The 18,885-nt window shown below is 41.9% G+C and overlaps 1 protein-coding gene across 3 annotated transcripts in view; it reads right to left on the bottom strand.

Moving 5' to 3' along the window:
* Positions 1-10,292: 10,292 nt before the first annotated feature.
* The window catches only part of LOC106604342 (suppressor of fused homolog), a 30,921-nt gene continuing 22,328 nt past the window's right edge, over positions 10,293-18,885 (bottom strand). For 2 of the 3 annotated variants that reach the window (XM_014198897.2, XM_014198903.2), the window contains 2 exons: positions 18,792-18,860; positions 17,100-17,538 (listed from right to left, as the gene is read on the bottom strand). In XM_014198897.2, the coding sequence (XP_014054372.2) occupies positions 17,413-17,538; positions 18,792-18,860 (195 nt within the window). In that variant the 3' untranslated portion in view covers positions 17,100-17,412. Of the gene's footprint in view, positions 12,352-17,099; positions 17,539-18,791; positions 18,861-18,885 lie in introns of those variants that run through there. The other variant, XM_045718843.1, reaches the window with a different exon arrangement.

The following is an 18,885-nucleotide window of genomic DNA, read 5'->3' as shown; positions in this document are numbered from 1 at the left end:
ATCCTGCTGAGTGGGCCCTCCGCTGGAGTAGTAAGAGGGCTACAATAGGGTCTGGTGGTGGGGGGTGGATGGAGGTCCACTGGAACTAGCCCCCAGACCCACCAGGTGTTGTGATGAGTTACAGGGCAGCAGGCTGGGGTTAGAGGCCTGGGAGGAGACCCCCTCATTCAAGGAGAAGGGTTCATGGTGGGTGTTTCCCTGGCCTAGGTAAGGCTGTTTGCTGGGGTCCCAGTGGTGGTCTCAGGGAAGGCTGAGGAGTATTTACGCTTCTCTGCTCTAGAGCTGCAGCCGGAGCTGTTGGTGCTGCAGAGGGAGATGACTATCTGAAGGAGAAGGGAGGGAGCACTGAACGGAACTGAGTGGAGAAGAGACACAGGGAAAAACATTTATTCAAGTTCTAAACACACCACTGAGTACAAAACGAATATGTATGAAACACTCTCTTACCCCTGTAACTCTAGCTACTCTCTCTTACCCCTGTCTTGCATAGGTTCTTCTCTTTCTTGGTGACCTCAGAGAGGAAGAGTTTAGAGTTGAGATGTCCTACTCTGCGAGGAGGTAGCGCACTGCCCAGACACACCTGACACCTGTCAGGACACACACACAATTCCCTAGGTTACAGTAGCCCTGCTGCACTTCCCTCAAGGCATTGGTTTGGAGCTGGAAGAGTAGATAAATAGGTTTATCTACTCTGACCTTCTTCCATCCAACCTTTGCCTTGAGGACAGCATTGAAGCTCTCTTAGCAGTTGTTGGTAATTCCGTCTGACTGTTTAGCACATATTGTGTGCTCTTGTCCATAGCGTCAGACAGCGACTGATGGAAATAAACCTCGAGATCAGGGCTCCAGTATGCATTCGTAGCCACTCCTTGATTTTCGAGGCCAAGAGCTTTTTTATGGCCTGCTGGTAATCGGCCACAGCTTGGGCACCCTCTGACCCCATCTTGTGCTTCACATTGTTTGAGATGTGGTTCCAGCAATTGACAACTGGATTGCTCCCTCAATAGCCGCCTCACGGTCTGTGCAGAAGATTGCTGTTGATAGTTGGGGAAGGAGTGAAAGGATGGTGCGAAAGAACGGTTTGTGGTTTTCCATGTGCCGGGTGGTGTGAATGAGGAAGGCCAGGTGAAGGACAGGTGCCTCTTCAAATGCTACATGACGGAAAACAAGGGGTAAAACATTAAAATTGTTACAGTGTTAATGTGTGCTCCTACTACATCATAGGCCCTGTCCGGGGGTATCATTAGACGGGGCCACACTGTTTCCCTACCCCTCGTATCTCTGCCTCCAGTATTTATGCTGCAATAGTTTGTGTCAGAGGGCTTGGGTCAGTCTGTTATATCTGGAGTATTTCTCCTGTCTTATCCGGTGTGCTGTGTGAATTTAAGTATGCCCCCTCTCATTCTCTCTCTCTCTCTCTCTCTCTCCTCCCTCCCTCCCAGAGGACCTGAGCCCTGGAACCATGCCTCAGGACTACCTGGCCTGATGATAACAACCTCTCCCTCAATGTGAGCAAGACAAAGGGGCTGATCTTGGGACTATAGGAAAAGGAGGGCTGAACAGGCCCCCATTAACATCGACCAGGCTGAAGTGGAGCAAGTCGAGAGTTTCAAGTTCCTTGGTGTCCACATCACCAACAAACTATCATGGTCAAAACACACCAACACAGTTGTGCACGACAAAACCTTTTCCCCTCAGGAAAATATTTAGCATTGGTCCCCAGATCCTCAAAAAGTTCTACAGCTGCACCATCGAGAGCATCCTGAGAGGTTGTATCACCACCTGGTATGGCAACTGCTCGGCATCTGACCATAAGGTGCTACAGAGGGTAGTGTGTATGGCCAAGTACATTACTGGGGCAAAGCTTCCTGACATCCAGGACCTATATACTAAGCGGTGTCAGAGGAAGGGCCAAAAAATAATATGACGGTATAACATTTCTAGGGTCTATTTGCTGGTAATTGGAAACATGTAACTTTTGAATTGCGTCCCCCATTCCTAAACACATCCATCCTATAGTGTAGGTTTTGAAGGTTCATAATCTATGCTTGTAGTCATCAGAAGAAGATTGAGGAATGGTTGATGGATCCAGGAAGTACAAGCCCCCACACCATTCTCCAACCTCTGAAATCTTGTCTTTGGTGTGTGCATTTTTAAGTACCCCTTAACATTTTTATTCCGTCTGACTTGTAGAGTAGTGGGTATGGTAGTTGATCTCCAAAGGAAGGTTTGAGAGTTCAAATCCCAGAGGAGCAATTAATGGGGCAACATTTTTCTTGTTGTCTTTGTGGGCCTGAAAGAGCAAATTTGAGGTATGTAGGGGGACAGGGGCTAGTTCCCATCAAATAGCACGAATGAAGTGACACCTTGTATAGAATGACCTTTTAATAGAGTTGTGATAACATATTATGTTGCGGAGTAACAATATACAACCCTTCTCTGCAAAAGCTTACTTTTACCTGGGGGCATGCTTTGTAGACCATTCAGAGGTGTTCTTAATCCTGGTCCCCGTGAAGAAACCCACATGTTAAGATACTTTAGAAATAGTAGTGGTAGTGGTTAGTTTGAGAAACAGACGCCTCAGAAGTCCTCAACTGGCAGCTTCATTAAATAGTACCCGCAAAACACCAGTCTCAACGTCAACAATGAAGAGGCAACTCAGGGATGCTGGCGTTCTAGGCAGTTGCAAAGAAAAAGCCATATCTCAGACTGGACAATAAAAAGAAAAGATTAAGATGGGCAAAAGAACACAGACACTAGATAGGAAGATTGGAAAAAAGTGTTATGGACAGACAAATCTAAGTTTGTGGTGTTCGGATATGTCTGTTGCCCAAAATAAATTAAATTAAATCACAAAGAAGAACATTCGTGAGATGCAGAAAAAAAGAAAATATGCTGGAGGAGTGTTTGATGCCATCTGTCAAGCATGGTGGAGGCAATGTGATGGTCTGGGGGTGCTTTGGTGGTGGTAAAGTGGGAAATGTGTACAGGGTAAAAGGGATCTTGAAAAAGGAAAGCTATCACTCCATTTTGCAACGCCATGCCATACCCTGTGGACGGCGCTTAATTGGAGCCAATTTCCTCCTACAACAGAACAATGACCCAAAGCACAGCTCCAAACTATGCAAGAACTATTTAGGAAAGAAGCAGTCAGCTGGTATTCTGTATATAATGGAGTGGCCAGCACAGTCACCAGATCTCAACCTTATTGAGCTGTTGTGGGAGCAGCTTGACCGTATGGTATGTAAGAAGTGCCCATCAAGTCAATCCAATTTGTGGGAGGTGCTTCAGGAAGCATGGGGTGAAATCTCTTCAGATTACCTCAACAAATTGACAACTAGAATGCAAGGCTGTAATTGCTGCAAATTGAGGATTCTTTGACGAAAGTTTGAAGGACACAATTATTATTTATAACCTTGTCAACGTCTTGACTATATTTCCTATTCACTGTGCAACTCATTTCATGTATGTTTTCATGGAAAACAAGGAAATTCCTCAGTGGCCCCAAACTTTTGAACGTTAGTGTACGTGTTCTCTTTTTTTATTTTTTATTGGCAGCCCGCAGGTAGCCTACAAAGCAACAGTAGGTATTTTAGTTTCTGCAACTTCTACAGAGAATGTTAACCTTTTTTTTGTTGACAAAGGAATTTGGACACAAAGGTTGGTGTTTTTCAGTGGCATTTAAAAGCCTTACTCTATAACTTTTCCTGATGGGTAATGGCAGTTTTAATTACCATAATGGTACAAAGTCATTGACTTTTGATTAATCTAATGTATTGGAAAAATGTGCTAAATGTCTTAACTATGATAGGATACGTTATACTATCCTGTCTGTATCAAATCAAAATCAAATCAAATCTAATTTTATTGGTCACATAGACATGGTTAGCAGATATTAATGCGAGAGTAGAGAAATGCTTGTGCTTCTAGTTCCAACAGTGCAGTAATATCTAACAAGTAATCTAACAATTTCCAACAACTACCTAATACACACAAATCTAAAGGGGTGAATGAGAATATGTACATATAAGTATATGGATGAGCGATGGTCGTGCGGCATAGGTAAGGTGCAGTAGATGGTATAAAATACAGTGTATACATGTGATATGAGTAATGTAAGATACGTAGACATTATTAAAGTGCCATTGTTTAAAGTGACTAGTGATCCATTTATTAAAGTGGCCAGTGATTGGGTCTCCATGTAGGCAGCAGCCTCTCTGAGTTAGTAAATTGCTGTTTAGCAGTCTGATGGCCTTGAGATAGAAGCTGTTCTTCAGTCTCTCGGTTCCAGCTTTGATGCACCTGTACTGACCTCGCCTTCTGTATGATAGCAGTGTGAACAGGCAGTGGCTCGGGGGGTTGTTGTCCTTGATTATCTTTTTGGCCTTCCTGTGACATCGGGTGCTGTAGGTGTCATGCAGGGCAGGTAGTTTGCCCCCGGTGATGCTTTGTGCAGACAGCACCACCCTCTGGAGAGCCTTGCCGTTGAGGGCGGTGCAGTTGCTGTACCAGGCTGTGATACATTCCGACAGGATGCTCTCGATTGTGCATCGGTAAAAGTTTGTCAGGGTTTTGGGTGACAAGCCAAATTTCTTCAGCCTCCTGAGGTTAAAGAGGCGCTGTTGTGCCTTCTTCACCACACTGTCTGTGTGGGTGAACCATTTTAGTTTGTCAGTGATGTGTAACGCCCAGGAACTTTCCACCTTCTCCACTGCTGTCCCTTCCACCTACCTCAGGGTTGCCAGCTCAGACCCTCCTTTCCAGGGGTTTTATTTACGTATAAACTTCTCCTGTAATATTTCCTGCATAATATCTCCCCATGATACCATCCCCCATTTCTACCCCCATGGACTTTAAAACCCCCCACAAATGAAATTAACCCCTCCACAAACTCCCCTAAAATGGTTTCATCCCTGTTTAGCTTTGGCGCTACGGTTAGGCTATACAGTAGGCTTGTATTTGAGGTGATGATCTGTGAGGTGATAACATTTTGTTTGCTTTGTGATTTTTAATAAAATGTATAAAATATTTGTATCTAGTTGTCATGTATTCATTATCTTTAACTGGTTAAATGTTTGTAGTTTGCATGTTTCAGTAATGATTAACATGGTTAAATAGTCGTAAATCTCTGCATGATTTAACTTTTGGTATTCTTGGCATTTTTATACATATTCTGTATTCCACTGAAGAAAGCAATAATTAATCAACACGCTACTATGGATAAATGGACACTACCTGTTATAAAATGGAAATTGCTCTCTGTAAATAAATGGTGAGAAATGCTCAGTCTGAAGCTATTCGGATATGGGTTTCATAGGCCTATAATAATGATAGTTATATCACCTTAAAAGGGGTTTATTTACAACCTCTGGGGTATAACATGTTGGGCAAAGTGGTATAGGAGAGTCTGACATAACCCCAAACTTTAGTTCAGTCTTCGCCAATAAGAACCACTAGGGGCATAGCTTCGTCCATCATGACTGGGAAAGGCCTCGATTCTAGGCCGTAGAAAATCCGAAATCCATCTCATTAGATCAGAACAGGATGGATCAACAGTGCTTCATATTACTGGTTTGCATCCTAAAAAATGATAGTTTTGCTGCATAACACACCCATATTATGTGGATCATTGTCAGGTTATTTGATATAAAAGCTTCAGTAACAAAAGAACACCATGGTTGTAATAACTTTAAACAGGTAGTTTGTAAATGTGTAGAATGTGTTTGTTTTGGACCTTCACTGATAAGTTCACTTATGTAAATTAGACAGTCACAGAAGGTTTTCTTCTGAATGACAGGTTAGGGCATTGCACTTTCCATTCAGCTCCAGGCAACTTTGATGGTAGGCTTGATCACACCTGTAGTGACTACTTCTATCCGTCACACCCATTGATATATCTAGTGGACAATGGATAAGCAACAATGTAATTACACCCAACACAATGTTGCAAAACAGAATGCTTCCCACCACTAGATCACATAACTAGACGTGATCCCAACACTGCCACTAATGTAGCGGAAGAAAGTGAAAGCTGCAACAGGGACTCTAACCAGGGCTCATACATGACAAAGTGACCTCTAAACAGCCATTGCCATGAAAGCCTAGTAGGTCTTTGGGCAGAAGCAGTAGACCTACAATGCTGGCATATGCATTGTTACAATAGCCTAAGTATATAACATGATTGACAGGACTGTAATAATCATCATGAAACGGCCTTGGAAGTGCCATTAGTGTAAGCCAACATTATTCACTAGTTTACCTTAACTGCATTGATATGGCTTAATTGATCATAGTCCAGACTTGTTATATTTGCAAATACCATGCAGTTAGCACCAGGGGAATTTAAACCAAACAGATTTTTTGCAGGTCTTATTTTCCCATATTTATTGATTAATTAATTAATTTCCCATCATGAAAATGTATCCCCATTCTCCAATCAAATACCTTCATCGATACCACAAAAAACCCAGACAAATATAGATTTTTACTCCAATCTGGCAACCCTCATAAAATCCGACATAACACCAGTATCCCAAAGTATTAAGCAAACAATCATAGAAAACAGCATTGGCATTAATAAAAAAAATACAAAAAAACATAAGGCTACTATTATAAATATTTTGGTGACAACCTGGTTGATTAACAATATTGGGTTGTTAACACTTTTTTTTATACATATAAATAATTAAATATGGGACACAAAGACAAACAGCATTACCCAAAATGCATTGCTCCAATAACTTTCAAAAGATTTTTCCGAAGTTTTCCCCACAAAAATATATTTTCCTATGAATGAAGTCGCACAAAAGTGTGTATTTTCACACTAATTAAGCCACACAAAAACGCACAAAATCTGCTGAAATACTTTATTTGCACGAATTGAGTGCGAGATTGTGTTGGTATATACCCTCCACTACACCACTGGCCTTTTGTGTTTTACAAAAAGTGCACTCTCCTACATGAGTGCTCTGGTAATACGGTTGCTGTCCTTTCAGAATCACGAACCTGTCACTCACTGAAGGTCTATCGGTTCGCCACTGTGCATACTGTACGTCTATAATAGATATAAAGGCTGTTAAGATAATGTTTCAAGAAAGGAGTGTATATTTGGCCTGGCGAAGCGGTTTTAAGCGCTGACTGAATGAAAGCTTATAATTTTGAGTTTTTACTCAGCTGGTCTCGGGAAGAAATGAGTCCTCACTGTCCGAGACCGAGTCAAGACCGAGTACAAATGTATCTGACACCAAGACAAGATCGAGACACTCAATATGTGGTCGAGACTAATCTGCTGTATGGACACATTGCTTACACCTCACCTGGAAACTGAATCTGACTGATCCCTCATCTTTCTCTCTGTCCATCTATCCCCCTTTCTCTCCATCTTTGTGTCTGAAAGCCTACCTCTGCGTGAACTGAAAACCTATCTTCATCAAGATAAAACCATCCACTGATTACCTTCCCTACAGTCCCATTTAGGCATCTTGTCAGACACTCACGGGTTGGCCAGGAACTAGCTCATGTTTAAATGAGGAACCCCAGGATAACAAACAGAGAACCTCTTTCATAATAAACTGACAGCACTTCACAACTGTCATCATCCAACTGCCCTTAACATTGCCATCAGCATTGTAACGAACTGGCTCACAGAGCTGTTAGGCTTTTATGAAATGCCTATACTGTCCAATTAGAGATCACTGCCTTTCCTATCTGTGTGTGTGGAGTAGACTCCTCTCAGAGATACTGCTGGCCAGTCCTACACAGATGGGGCAATGCTAAGAAGAAAAGGATGAAGTTTTCAAAAATGTCCATAGCCTCTAATCTAAGGTCTGTGTTGTGTTTCCCCCCTGATGCTTAAGGTAGTATACAGTGGCGATTTTAGCATGCAAATCTTCGTGGGACAACAAACAAAAAAATAAGTGAGATGCATGCCAGCAAAGCCACTACACAACACATTAATTGTACTATAACAGTGACAAACGGTGCCAACAAACTGTTAGGGCCTACATAAAGCTGTCCCAACATCTTACCACTGCTACACCTGGCTATCAGTGGAGCCTCGTCTGGCAGCGAAACAGTTAATTCAGCCTCATTTACTGTGTTTAAAAAAAAAAACATAGCAGATATGACTGACTTGCTTAAACAAATGTGGTTTCTGCTGACAATTGAGATGTACAAACTATGGCATAAGGGAACGACAAGCGGATTAGGAACAATCCGTAATTTCGATTAAGACAATAATGAGCAAGCTAGGATAGACGTAGTCAATATAACCATTTGTTTAGCACTTTTGAAATGTACAGCAACAGAATTCAGAACATGGGCCGTTCTTAGTGTTCTCCCTGTACACCAAATCAGAACCGTAGGATAAATAAAGGGGGCATATAAGCAGACAACGAAAGGTCTTACAATATTCGATGATTACATTTCTCTAAAACAGGCTATAGGCTACATGTGCACCACCAAGTCAGAGCAGTAGGCAAAATTAAGAGGTGTAAATACAAAATTATTAGGGTGAGGCACATAGGTTACTAACATCTTACTACACAACATACACGTAGTATTACTTTCTTAGCTACAGTATACATATCTCCCTGGCATATTACATCATTTATGCAGCAGCATACAATACTTTTTTGGACTCATGTTGTGCTAACTTGAACAGGAAGGTGGCGCAGCGGTCCTTCATGGGCAAAGTCTGGCATTCTCTGGATTTATGGTGCTTTCAAAACAACTGGGAACTCTGAAAAAACAAGTTCTAATCATGACGTCATTGATATTCAGGTATTTAGCTCTAGAAAGAGGCCGGATGACCGTTCAAAATGTATTTTCCCCAGTCAGAGCTTGTTTATTCCCGACTTCCCAGTTGTCTTGAACTCACTGAAGTCAAGGTTAAGTAGTTCCAAGTTAAGTTGTTTTGAGTGCGGCACAAATCCCACTTCATTGACAGCATGGCCAATGTTGACTGTTTTATCATTTTAAACTTGGAAAAGAGCCCCTTAATACCATATTTGGGACCACACAGCCACTCCACTGAATAGCAGGCTGGTGATTGCTTTGCAGTGCTTGCAATTATCCATTGTCACGGACTCCTTCCAAACCACTGTTGAATTTGCGATTTCCAGCTTGCTGTTTATGTCCAATGGCCGATGAGCACTGATACATTTTATCATTTCTCTTCATAAAACAAGGATTAAAAAGGATTTGCAAGTAGATTAAATATTGATGACAGTATTTTTAAATGAAGCTATGTCAATGTGATGCCTATCTGTAGACTGGAAGAGAGCCGACAGAAATAAAAGTCAAAGTGCATAGTCAGTCTAATCTCAAAACAACCCGTCCACCAAATGTCTCTAAGGGGAGAAAAGCAAAAAAGGTGACTCCCTTTCCCTATGGAAATATCAGGTTCCATTCTTGCATTAAAAGCTTTAGCTAGCTGAAATAGAAGGCTGTGGTATATTCATCTACGTTTGACGTTTCTCTAACAAGTATGAATCGTAAAAGCTCTTTGCAGACATGGGGAGCAAAAATGTGACCGCAAATATATTCATGAATTCCCTTCCAAGAAAGTTAAGTCAATCAAACAAGAATACGTTGCAACAAAAATATGACTGCCAAACAGTTACAAATTTACACACTAAACCTAACACTGTATCAGCTTTCCTAAAATTGTTACAATATGTCAAGATTTGTATTTATTTATACCTAATTCGCATAGAATCCATTTAATTTGGTTTTAAAACGCGACACCGTTTGTCCTCGTTATCGCCAGCCTTGCTTGCCTTTAAGAATAAAAAAAAAATCAACGTTACTATGCATTTACCATCTCTTTATCGACAAATAAAGCCTTAGTCCAGGAAAGCAGAAAACGTCAAACGGTTTCACCGCAGAGAAAGCATAGGTGTCCATGTCCTTCGACTGTGTTTGCTCGGCGCTTTATTCTAGTCCCATCTCTGCAATAATTTAGGCTGTTCGTTCGATTTTGTGGCAGCGCTTCCAGTCCGATAACGTGACGTGTCTGACACGGTAAGGAGTCGAGGGAAATGGACGGTGACAAAAACAACTCATCCAAGATTCTCAGATGGGGAAAAAAATCATATCAAAAGTCATCTTTCATCTTTAGTCTTTGTTCCGTGGTACACCGCGAATGCATGCATCAGACCTACCTAAACTGAGAATACTACAAAGGAAATTATGAAATAGCTAAATATTCAATATACCGAAATGAATTCATTATACATACACATTTAATGTACTTACACTAGTATAGACCATCAGACCAAAAACCACTGACGTGAATGTCGATTTCTGTTTAATGCACTTGTGATTACATTAACAGGCGGTTTAGTGATTCCTTCATTCATCAAAAAAATAACAATAAACAGTATTATAAAGACCACAAAAAAACTAACAATCGGAATAAAAAAAAGACATGGTAGAATACACGTGAACTGGAGGTCATCACTGTATAGAAAAAGGAGTCAGCTCCTGTTCTTGACTAACTAGCTATGGAATGCAGTTATGGCATAACAGATATCTGGGAGGACCTTGATTGAAACTGATGTATATTAAAATACAGGAGCAGTTGACAGTCGATACAATACACTTCAAGGCCATGGTAGACTGACTCTGGTTCTGTTTCTACCATAGCAAAACATGAATATATTCACGCAACAGTTGACACGTATTGTGACAGTGAAGGGAAGAATGAGTTTCTGTGAAGAAAGTGGTGATAAATAATGTGGCATGGACCTAGGCTCTGACAAGTTCTAGTGGCTAAAAACACAGGCACTGACATCAGTTCTATCAACAAATCCAACTAGGGACAGGAAATCTGATCCAACTAGGGACAGGAAACACAATACAGTAGCTGTTCTTCAGTGAAAATGTCAGACTAACTTTATTTGTGGACACATGGGGAGTTCTCTGAAACACTTTCCAACATTTCACTCTGACAGGCCTTTAAACTCTTACAAACACAATATTTCCTCTAATAGTAGTTAACAGTCATTGTAGAGCTTCAGAGATATTTCAAAAATTAACAGTAAAACAGAACATACACAAAAAATTGGCACAGTGGCATAAAGATTTGACAGGACACAATAGAATGAGAGGATCATGTGGTTTGATTGTCTGTATTCCAAATTACACCATATGCCAAGGGTCTTCAAACTTTTTCCCAAGGGACCCCCGCCCAGGCAATCCGTCGACCCAGAGACCCCATCATATGTTAGCAAAAAATGATAATGTGTATAAAAAGCAAGGAGAGGTGAAAATATAAAAAAATATTTGATCTGGGAGATATTAATTTGACCTCCCCAGTTATAATTTGAAGAGGAAGTGTAAACTAACATTGGGATTACCTTAATAGCTAATAGGCCAACACATTTCTGCAAAACATTATGTCCATGTTAAGAAAGCTTACAGCCATCGGCACTTTCCCGGTACATGGATATTCACAAAAACATTGGAATAAACAAAAATGTAAAATGAACAGCCCCTGCAGTGCCTGCATGCTGTAGACCCGTTTGAAGACCCCTGCCCTATATACCCCTCATAAGGCTCTGGCCAAAAGAAAACTATATAGGGAAGAAGGCACCATTTCAGATTTGCAGAGGTTGGCACTGAATAAGGTTCAGTTGTCTAAATACCACAACATCTGGTCCGATACAAACCTCATGGGAAACTGGTAGCACCTTTGGCTTGACCATAGATACACTTTAAAACACATTAAGCGAACGTCCAGCACTTAAACAAAAAATAAACGCATAGGCCTTTTAAGAGAACACTTAAAATTGAATGTGGCCCTAGAAAACCAAAAAACAGAATCCTTGAACTAAATCAACTGACCCTGCATTTTTGCCTGTGCTACAAACTTAATGAGTCTAGTGGGATGTCATATCCTAACTAGAAATGTTACCCATTCACAAGACATGGCGACTATGTATAATCTAGCAAGGCAGCTATGTGGAAAAACAGGTTTCCGGAACATCTCCAGGCGTTTCTACAAGGTTAGAAAAACGCAGTAGAAATTGGTAGCTCGCAGAAGGCAGTAACAGTCAAGTCAAAGGCAGATGTGACAAAGAGATCAGGTGGAGGTAAGGTGTTCTCACTTTGGGGATAGAAGGCAGACCAGAGCCCATGGAACAGAGTAGGGCGTTCTGTTGGGAAACGCTTTGCAACGATGTGACCTACTGAACATGACCATTTAAAGTCTGGGTGAACAGGTCCAGAGTATTCTGAAGAGAGGACTGGGTCCAAGTCTTACTGCAGAGGGCTGTCAAACACAGAGTCAGGCAGGACCGAGATCTTCAGTTTCTTTTCTGGCCAGCTGTACTCCTTCGGTAACTTGGTCTGGAAGGAGGAATCAAACAGGAGAAAAACATTTATTGACAGATACAGAATATGTAGTTAAAACATTCTGGAAACTTTACCAGGTTTTTCCATTCCCTGTTTTTTCTAGGAATCCTCCCACCAGGACTTCTGAAAAATCTAGGATTTTGGGGGGAATTTTGCAAATGTAATATTACAGGATTACCTAAAAGCTTCTTTATAGGCCAAGGATCCGTTGGTAACCTCCCCATTCTGCCCCTGGAAGCGTTCCTCTGAGCCAAAGATCTGCGCATGCGTTTCTTTACCTCTTTATGCCCACATTTGTGGTCACCCTCCCTTTACATTTGTAACTGTCGTGAATGATAATTCTTCAAGTTTTACCGGTGAAATGTCCATGCAGCATCTGCATACCGACCATTTGATCTGAATCAGTTTCATGTGAATATGCATTTAGATCTTCTCAAGTTGGTTGGTATCATAAGTATGTCACTGATCTAAAACAAAATATTCCATAATGTCAAAGTGAAAAGAAAATTAGTTGTGGAATTAGTATTCATCCCATTTGTTTAGGCAAGCCTGAATTAGTTCAGGAGTAAATGTGGCTTAACAAATCATAAATAAGACTCGCTCTGTGTGGAAAAAATAGGGGTTGACATGATTTTTTAATTACTACCCCTTCCATATGTAACATTCGGAAAGTATTCAGACCACTTATTCTAAAATAGATTAAATACAAATTCCTCAATCTACTCACAACACCCCATAATGATAACAAAAACAGTTTCAGAAATGTTTGCAAATGTATTAAAAACAAAAATATACTGCTCAAAAAAATAAAGGGAACACTTAAACAACATCCTAGATCTGAATGAAAGAAATAATCTTATTAAATACCTTTTTCTTTACATAGTTGAATGTGCTGACAACAAAATCACACAAAAATAATCAATGGAAATCCAATTTATCAACCCATGGAGGTCTGGATTTGGAGTCACACTCAAAATTAAAGTGGAAAACCACACTACAGGCTGATCCAACTTTGATGTAATGTCCTTAAAACAAGTCAACATGAGGCTCAGTAGTGTGTGTGGCCTCCATGTGCCTGTATGACCTCCCTACAACGCCTGGGCATGCTCCTGATGAGGTGGCGGATGGTCTCCTGAGGGATCTCCTGAGGGATCTCCTCCTAAAGCATCCGCCAACTCCTGGACAGTCTGTGGTGCAACGTGACGTTGGTGGATGGAGCGAGACATGATGTCCCAGATGTGCTCAATTGGATTCAGGTCTGGGGAACGGGCGGGCCAGTCCATAGCATCAATGCCTTCCTCTTGCAGGAACTGCTGACACACTCCAGCCACATGAGGTCTAGCATCGTCTTGCATTTAGGAGGAACCCAGGGCCAACCGCACCAGCATATGGTCTCACAAGGGGTCTGAGGATCTCATCTTGGTACCTAATGGCAGTCAGGCTACCTCTGGCGAGCACATGGAGGGCTGTGCGGCCCCCCAAAGAAATGCCACCCCACACCATGACTGACCCACCGCCAAACCGGTCATGCTGGAGGATGTTGCAGGCAGCAGAACGTTCTCCACGGCGTCTCCAGACTCTGTCACGTCTGTCACGTGCTCAGTGTGAACCTGCTTTCATCTGTGAAGAGCACAGGGCGCCAGTGGCGAATTTGCCAATCTTGGTGTTCTCTGGCAAATGCCAAACGTCCTGCACGGTGTTGGGCTGTAAGCACAACCCCCAGCTGTGGACGTCGGGCCCTCATACCACCCTCATGGAGTCTGTTTCTGACCGTTTGAGCAGACACATGCACATTTGTGGCCTGCTGGAGGTCATTTTGCAGGGCTCTGGCAGTGCTTCTCCTACTCCTCCTTGCACAAAGGCGGAGGTAGCGGTCCTGCTGCTGGGTTGTTGCCCTCTTACGGCCTCCTCCACGTCTCCTGATGTACTGGCCTGTCTCCTGGTAGCGCCTCCATGCTCTGGACACTACGCTGACAGACACAGCAAACCTTCTTGCCACAGCTCGCATTGATGTGCCATCCTGGATGAGCTGCACTACCTCAGCCACTTGTGTGGGTTGTAGACTCCGTCTCATGCTACCACTAGAGTGAAAGCACCGCCAGCATTCAAAAGTGACCAAAACATCAGCCAGGAAGCATAGGAACTGAGAAGTGGTCTGTGGTCCCCACCTGCAGAACCACTCCTTTACTGGGTGTGTCTTGCTAATTGCTTATAATTTCCACCTGTTGTCTATTCCATTTGCACAACAGCATGTGAAATGTATTGTCAATCAGTGTTGCTTCCTAAGTGGACAGTTTGATTTCACAGAAGTGTGATTGACTTGGAGTTACATCGTGTTGTTCAAGTGTTCCCTTTATTTTTTTGAGCAGTGTATATTCATACAAGTATTCAAACCCTTTGCTATGAGACCCAAAAGTGAGCTCAGGTGCATCCTGTTTCCATTGATCATCTTTGAGATGTGTCTACAAACTATTTGGAGTCCAGCGGTGGTAAATTCAATTGATGGGACATGATTTGTAAAGGCACACACCTGTCTATACAAGCTCCCACAGTTGACAGTGCATGTCAGAGCAGAAACCAAGCCATGAGGTCAAAGGAATTGTCCGTAGAGCTCCGAGACAGGATTGTGTCCAGGCACAGATCTGGGGAAGGGTACAAAAACATTTCTGCAGCATTGAAAGTCCCCAAGAACACAGTGGCCTCCATCATTCTTATATGCAAGAAGTCTGGAACCACCAAGACTCTTCCTAAAGCTTTCCGCCCAGCCAAACTGAGCAATCGGGGGAGAAGGGCCTTGGTCAGTGAGGTGACAAAGAATCCGATGGTCACTGTGGAGATGGGCGAACCTTCCAGAAGGACAACAATATCTGCAGCAATCCACCAATCTGGCCTTTATGGTAGAGTGGCCAGATGGAAGCCACTCCTCAGTAATAAGCACATGACAGCACGGTTGGAGTTAGCCAAAAGGCACCTAAAGGACTCCCAGACCATGGAGAAACAAGATTTTCGGGTCTGATGAAACCAAGATTTAACTCTTTGGCCTGAATGCCAAGCGTCACATCTGGAGGAAACCTGGCACCATCCCTACGATGAAGCATGGTGGTGGCGATGTTTTTCAGTGGCAGGGACTGGGAGACTAGTCAGGATGGAGGGAAAGATGAACAGAGCAAAGTACAGAGAGATCCTTGATGAAAACCTGCTCCAGAGAGCTCAGGACCTCAGACTGGGGCGAAGGTTCACCTTTCAGTAGGACAACAACCCTAAGTACACAGCCAAGACAACGCAGGATTGGCTTCGGGACAAGTCTCTGAATGTCCTTGAGTGGCCCAGCCAGAGTCCAGTCTTGAACCCAATTAACATCTATGGAGCGACATGAAAAGAGCTGTTCAGCAACGTTCCCCATCCAATCTGACAGAATCTACAGAGAATGGGAGAAACTCCCCAAATACAAGTGGGCCAAGCTTGTAGCATCATACCCAAGAAGACATGAGGCTGTAATCACCGCCAAAAGGTTCTTCAACAAAATACTGATTAAAGGGTCTGAAAAGCTAGGTAAATGTGATTTTTGTTTGTTTGTTTTATTTTTATAAAAAAACACTCTGTAAAAACCCGTTTTTGCTTTGTCATGAGGTAGTGTGTGTTGAGGGAAAAACTATTTAATACATTTTAGAATAAGGCTGTAATGTAAAAAAAATGTGGAAAAAGTCAAGGGGTTTGAATACTTTCTGAATGCACTGTATGTAAGGTCCCTCAGTCAAGTATTGACTTTCAAGCAAATATTCAACTACAAAGACCAGGGAGCTTTTCTCTTTAAGCATGGTCAAGTTAACAATTATGCTGAGGATGATGTATTTAACCACCCAGAATCAAAGATTCTGAACTGAGCCTCAAGACAGGAAGGAAACTGTTCTGGGATGTCACCATAAGGCCATTGGTGATTGAACACCGTAGCTGTTACAATGGCTGTGACTCAACCATTAATGAACTAAATGAGAGTGAAAATTATTAAAATATAAATACAAATATTCCAAAACATGCATCCTGAAGAATTTTGAAAATAATATTAGGCAAATATTTCACAATCCACATATGCAAAGCTCTTAGCGGCTTACCCAAGAAGACTTAAACAAATGTGTTTAAGGGGGTGAATCTAAATAAAGGTACACTATATATATACAAAAGTATGTGGACACCCCTTCAAATTAGTGGATTCGGCTATTTCAGCCACACCAGTTGCTGACCGGTGTATAAAAAAATAAATAATAATAAATCGAGCACACAGCCATACAATCTCCATTGTCAAACATTGGCAGTAGAATGGCCTTACTGAAGAGCTCAGTCACTTTCAGCGGGGCACTGCTCATGATTGAAAGTCCCAGCAGCAATGTTCCAACTTCAGGTGGAAAGCCTTCCCAGAAGATTGAAGGCTGCTACAGCAGGAGAGGGACCCAACTCTATATTAATGCCCATGATTTTGGAATGATATGTTCGACGAGCACGTGTCCACATACTTTGTCATAGTGAATATTAGTTTTTTCCCCCATTAATCTTTAAGAAATTGTCGAATTTTTCATCCAATTTGACACAGTACTTTTGTGTAGATCGTTGGCAAAAAAAATACTATTAAATACATTTTAATCCCATCAATACCGTTAAAACTATACTGAACCAAAATATAAATGCAAAATGTAAAGTATTGTTCCCATGTTTCATGAGCTGAAATAAAAGATCGCAGAATTTTCCCATGCTCACAAAAAGATGAATTTTCTTATTTTTTGCACAAATTTGTTTACATCCTTGTCAGTGAACATTTCTCCTTCAATCCAATCCATAATCCATCCACCTGATAGGTGGAATATCAAGAAACTGATTATACAGCAGTTTGGCCACAGCACTGTGCAGTTTGGCCACAGCACTGTGCAGTTTGGCCACAGCACTGTGCAGTTTGGCCACACAAACACCACAGATATCTCAAGTTTTGAAGGAGCGTGGAATTGGCATGCTGACTGCAGGTACGTCCACCAGAGCCGTTGCCAGAGAATAGAATGTACATCGCTACCATAGCCGCCTCCAACGTCGTTTTCGAAAATTTGTCAGTACGTCCACTGGCCTCAACCGCAGACCATGTGTAACCACGCCAGCCAGGACCTCCACATCTGGCTTCTTTACCTGCAGGATGATCTGAAACCAGCCACCCGGACAGCTGATGAAACTGAGGAGTACTTCTGTCTGTAATAATGCCCTTTTGTCTTGAAAAACTAATTCTGATTGGCTGGGCCTGGCTCCCCTAAATGGGAGGGCCTATACCCTCCCTGGTCCACCCATGGCTGCACTCCTGCCCGGTCATATAAAATCCATAGATTAGGGCTTAAGGAATTTATTTCAATCAACTTCATTTATGAACTGTAAGTCAGGAAAAACATTTAAATTGTTGTATGTTGCGTTAATATTTTTGTTCAGTACATTTCTTGGAAGTTAATTTATTTTATACACTTGAATATTTTTAGCTATGTAAAAACCTACAGTCAACTTGTGCAATACGTTAGGCAATAAAGCAGATCACGTTATTCATTTCACCTGGCACATTATGAAGCTTACCAGTAGTCCCTAATCACATGGTTGTTTGTTTACAAGCAGACAACAACGAGACCGGAGCCTTGTTGGTTAATCACTGTTGTGCAGCACACACTGATCTAATTACAGTACAGAATTCACAACTAAATGTTGCCAGTTGGACATCTTAATTATTAAGTCTAAAATGTGCTCAGTGCTCTGCAGTTGTGCTAAGTGGTTAGCTTCTTGCAATCATGCCCCTCTAGGTAACAGCAGAGAATCCCTTCTGGATCAAGAGCCTTGCTGTTGTGTGTGCAGCAAATTGTGAGTAGCATTTTTTAGTTACTTGTATAACTTTATGAGCTGGGATGTCTGTCCTACAAATAGTTTATGTCAGAGACGATATAAAATGTTTGCATGCGCTCATTATCATTCGCTATGGGATTTTACATCAAAGCAATCAAAGCACATATTCTGCCTAGTGGTGTGCGCTGTTGAGTTCTGGCCATGAAAGAAACGCGACCATTCGCATAATCATCATAAGAAATTAGGTGGTGTTTTTTGTCTCACAGTAATGTTACATGCCATTATATTCAGTTCTGTAGAACACTGCCATTACCTGATCTTGCAGATATGGATTCAGTTTTGATCTAACTTTATTACATGAGCACCTTTCTCCATTCATCACTGAAATTTACCAGAGTAGCCTGTTCTTTGGGTAGCCAAATGAGCAGAGCAGAGATTGTGTAAAGTAGAGAATCCCACATGCGCAGGAGTTTCGAACCATTAGCTGTCGGGAAGACTGTTCCAGAGAACTCAGATCTACAGCCACATTCTTGATATTACCCCTGTAAAGAATTGTAAAAGGTGTTTCCAATCACCTCCTCTCGAGTGTTGAGCTCCGATAGATCTCCAAGCATCTGTTCAACAAACTCCTCAGTCAGCAATATCTGAGGAGATATGGTAACATAAGAA

This window comes from Salmo salar, chromosome ssa01, assembly GCF_905237065.1.
Source record: "Salmo salar chromosome ssa01, Ssal_v3.1, whole genome shotgun sequence".
Lineage (NCBI taxonomy): Eukaryota > Metazoa > Chordata > Actinopteri > Salmoniformes > Salmonidae > Salmo > Salmo salar.
The sequence above is the reverse complement of the archived record's forward strand: the minus strand, read 5'-3'. Positions and strand labels throughout refer to the sequence as shown.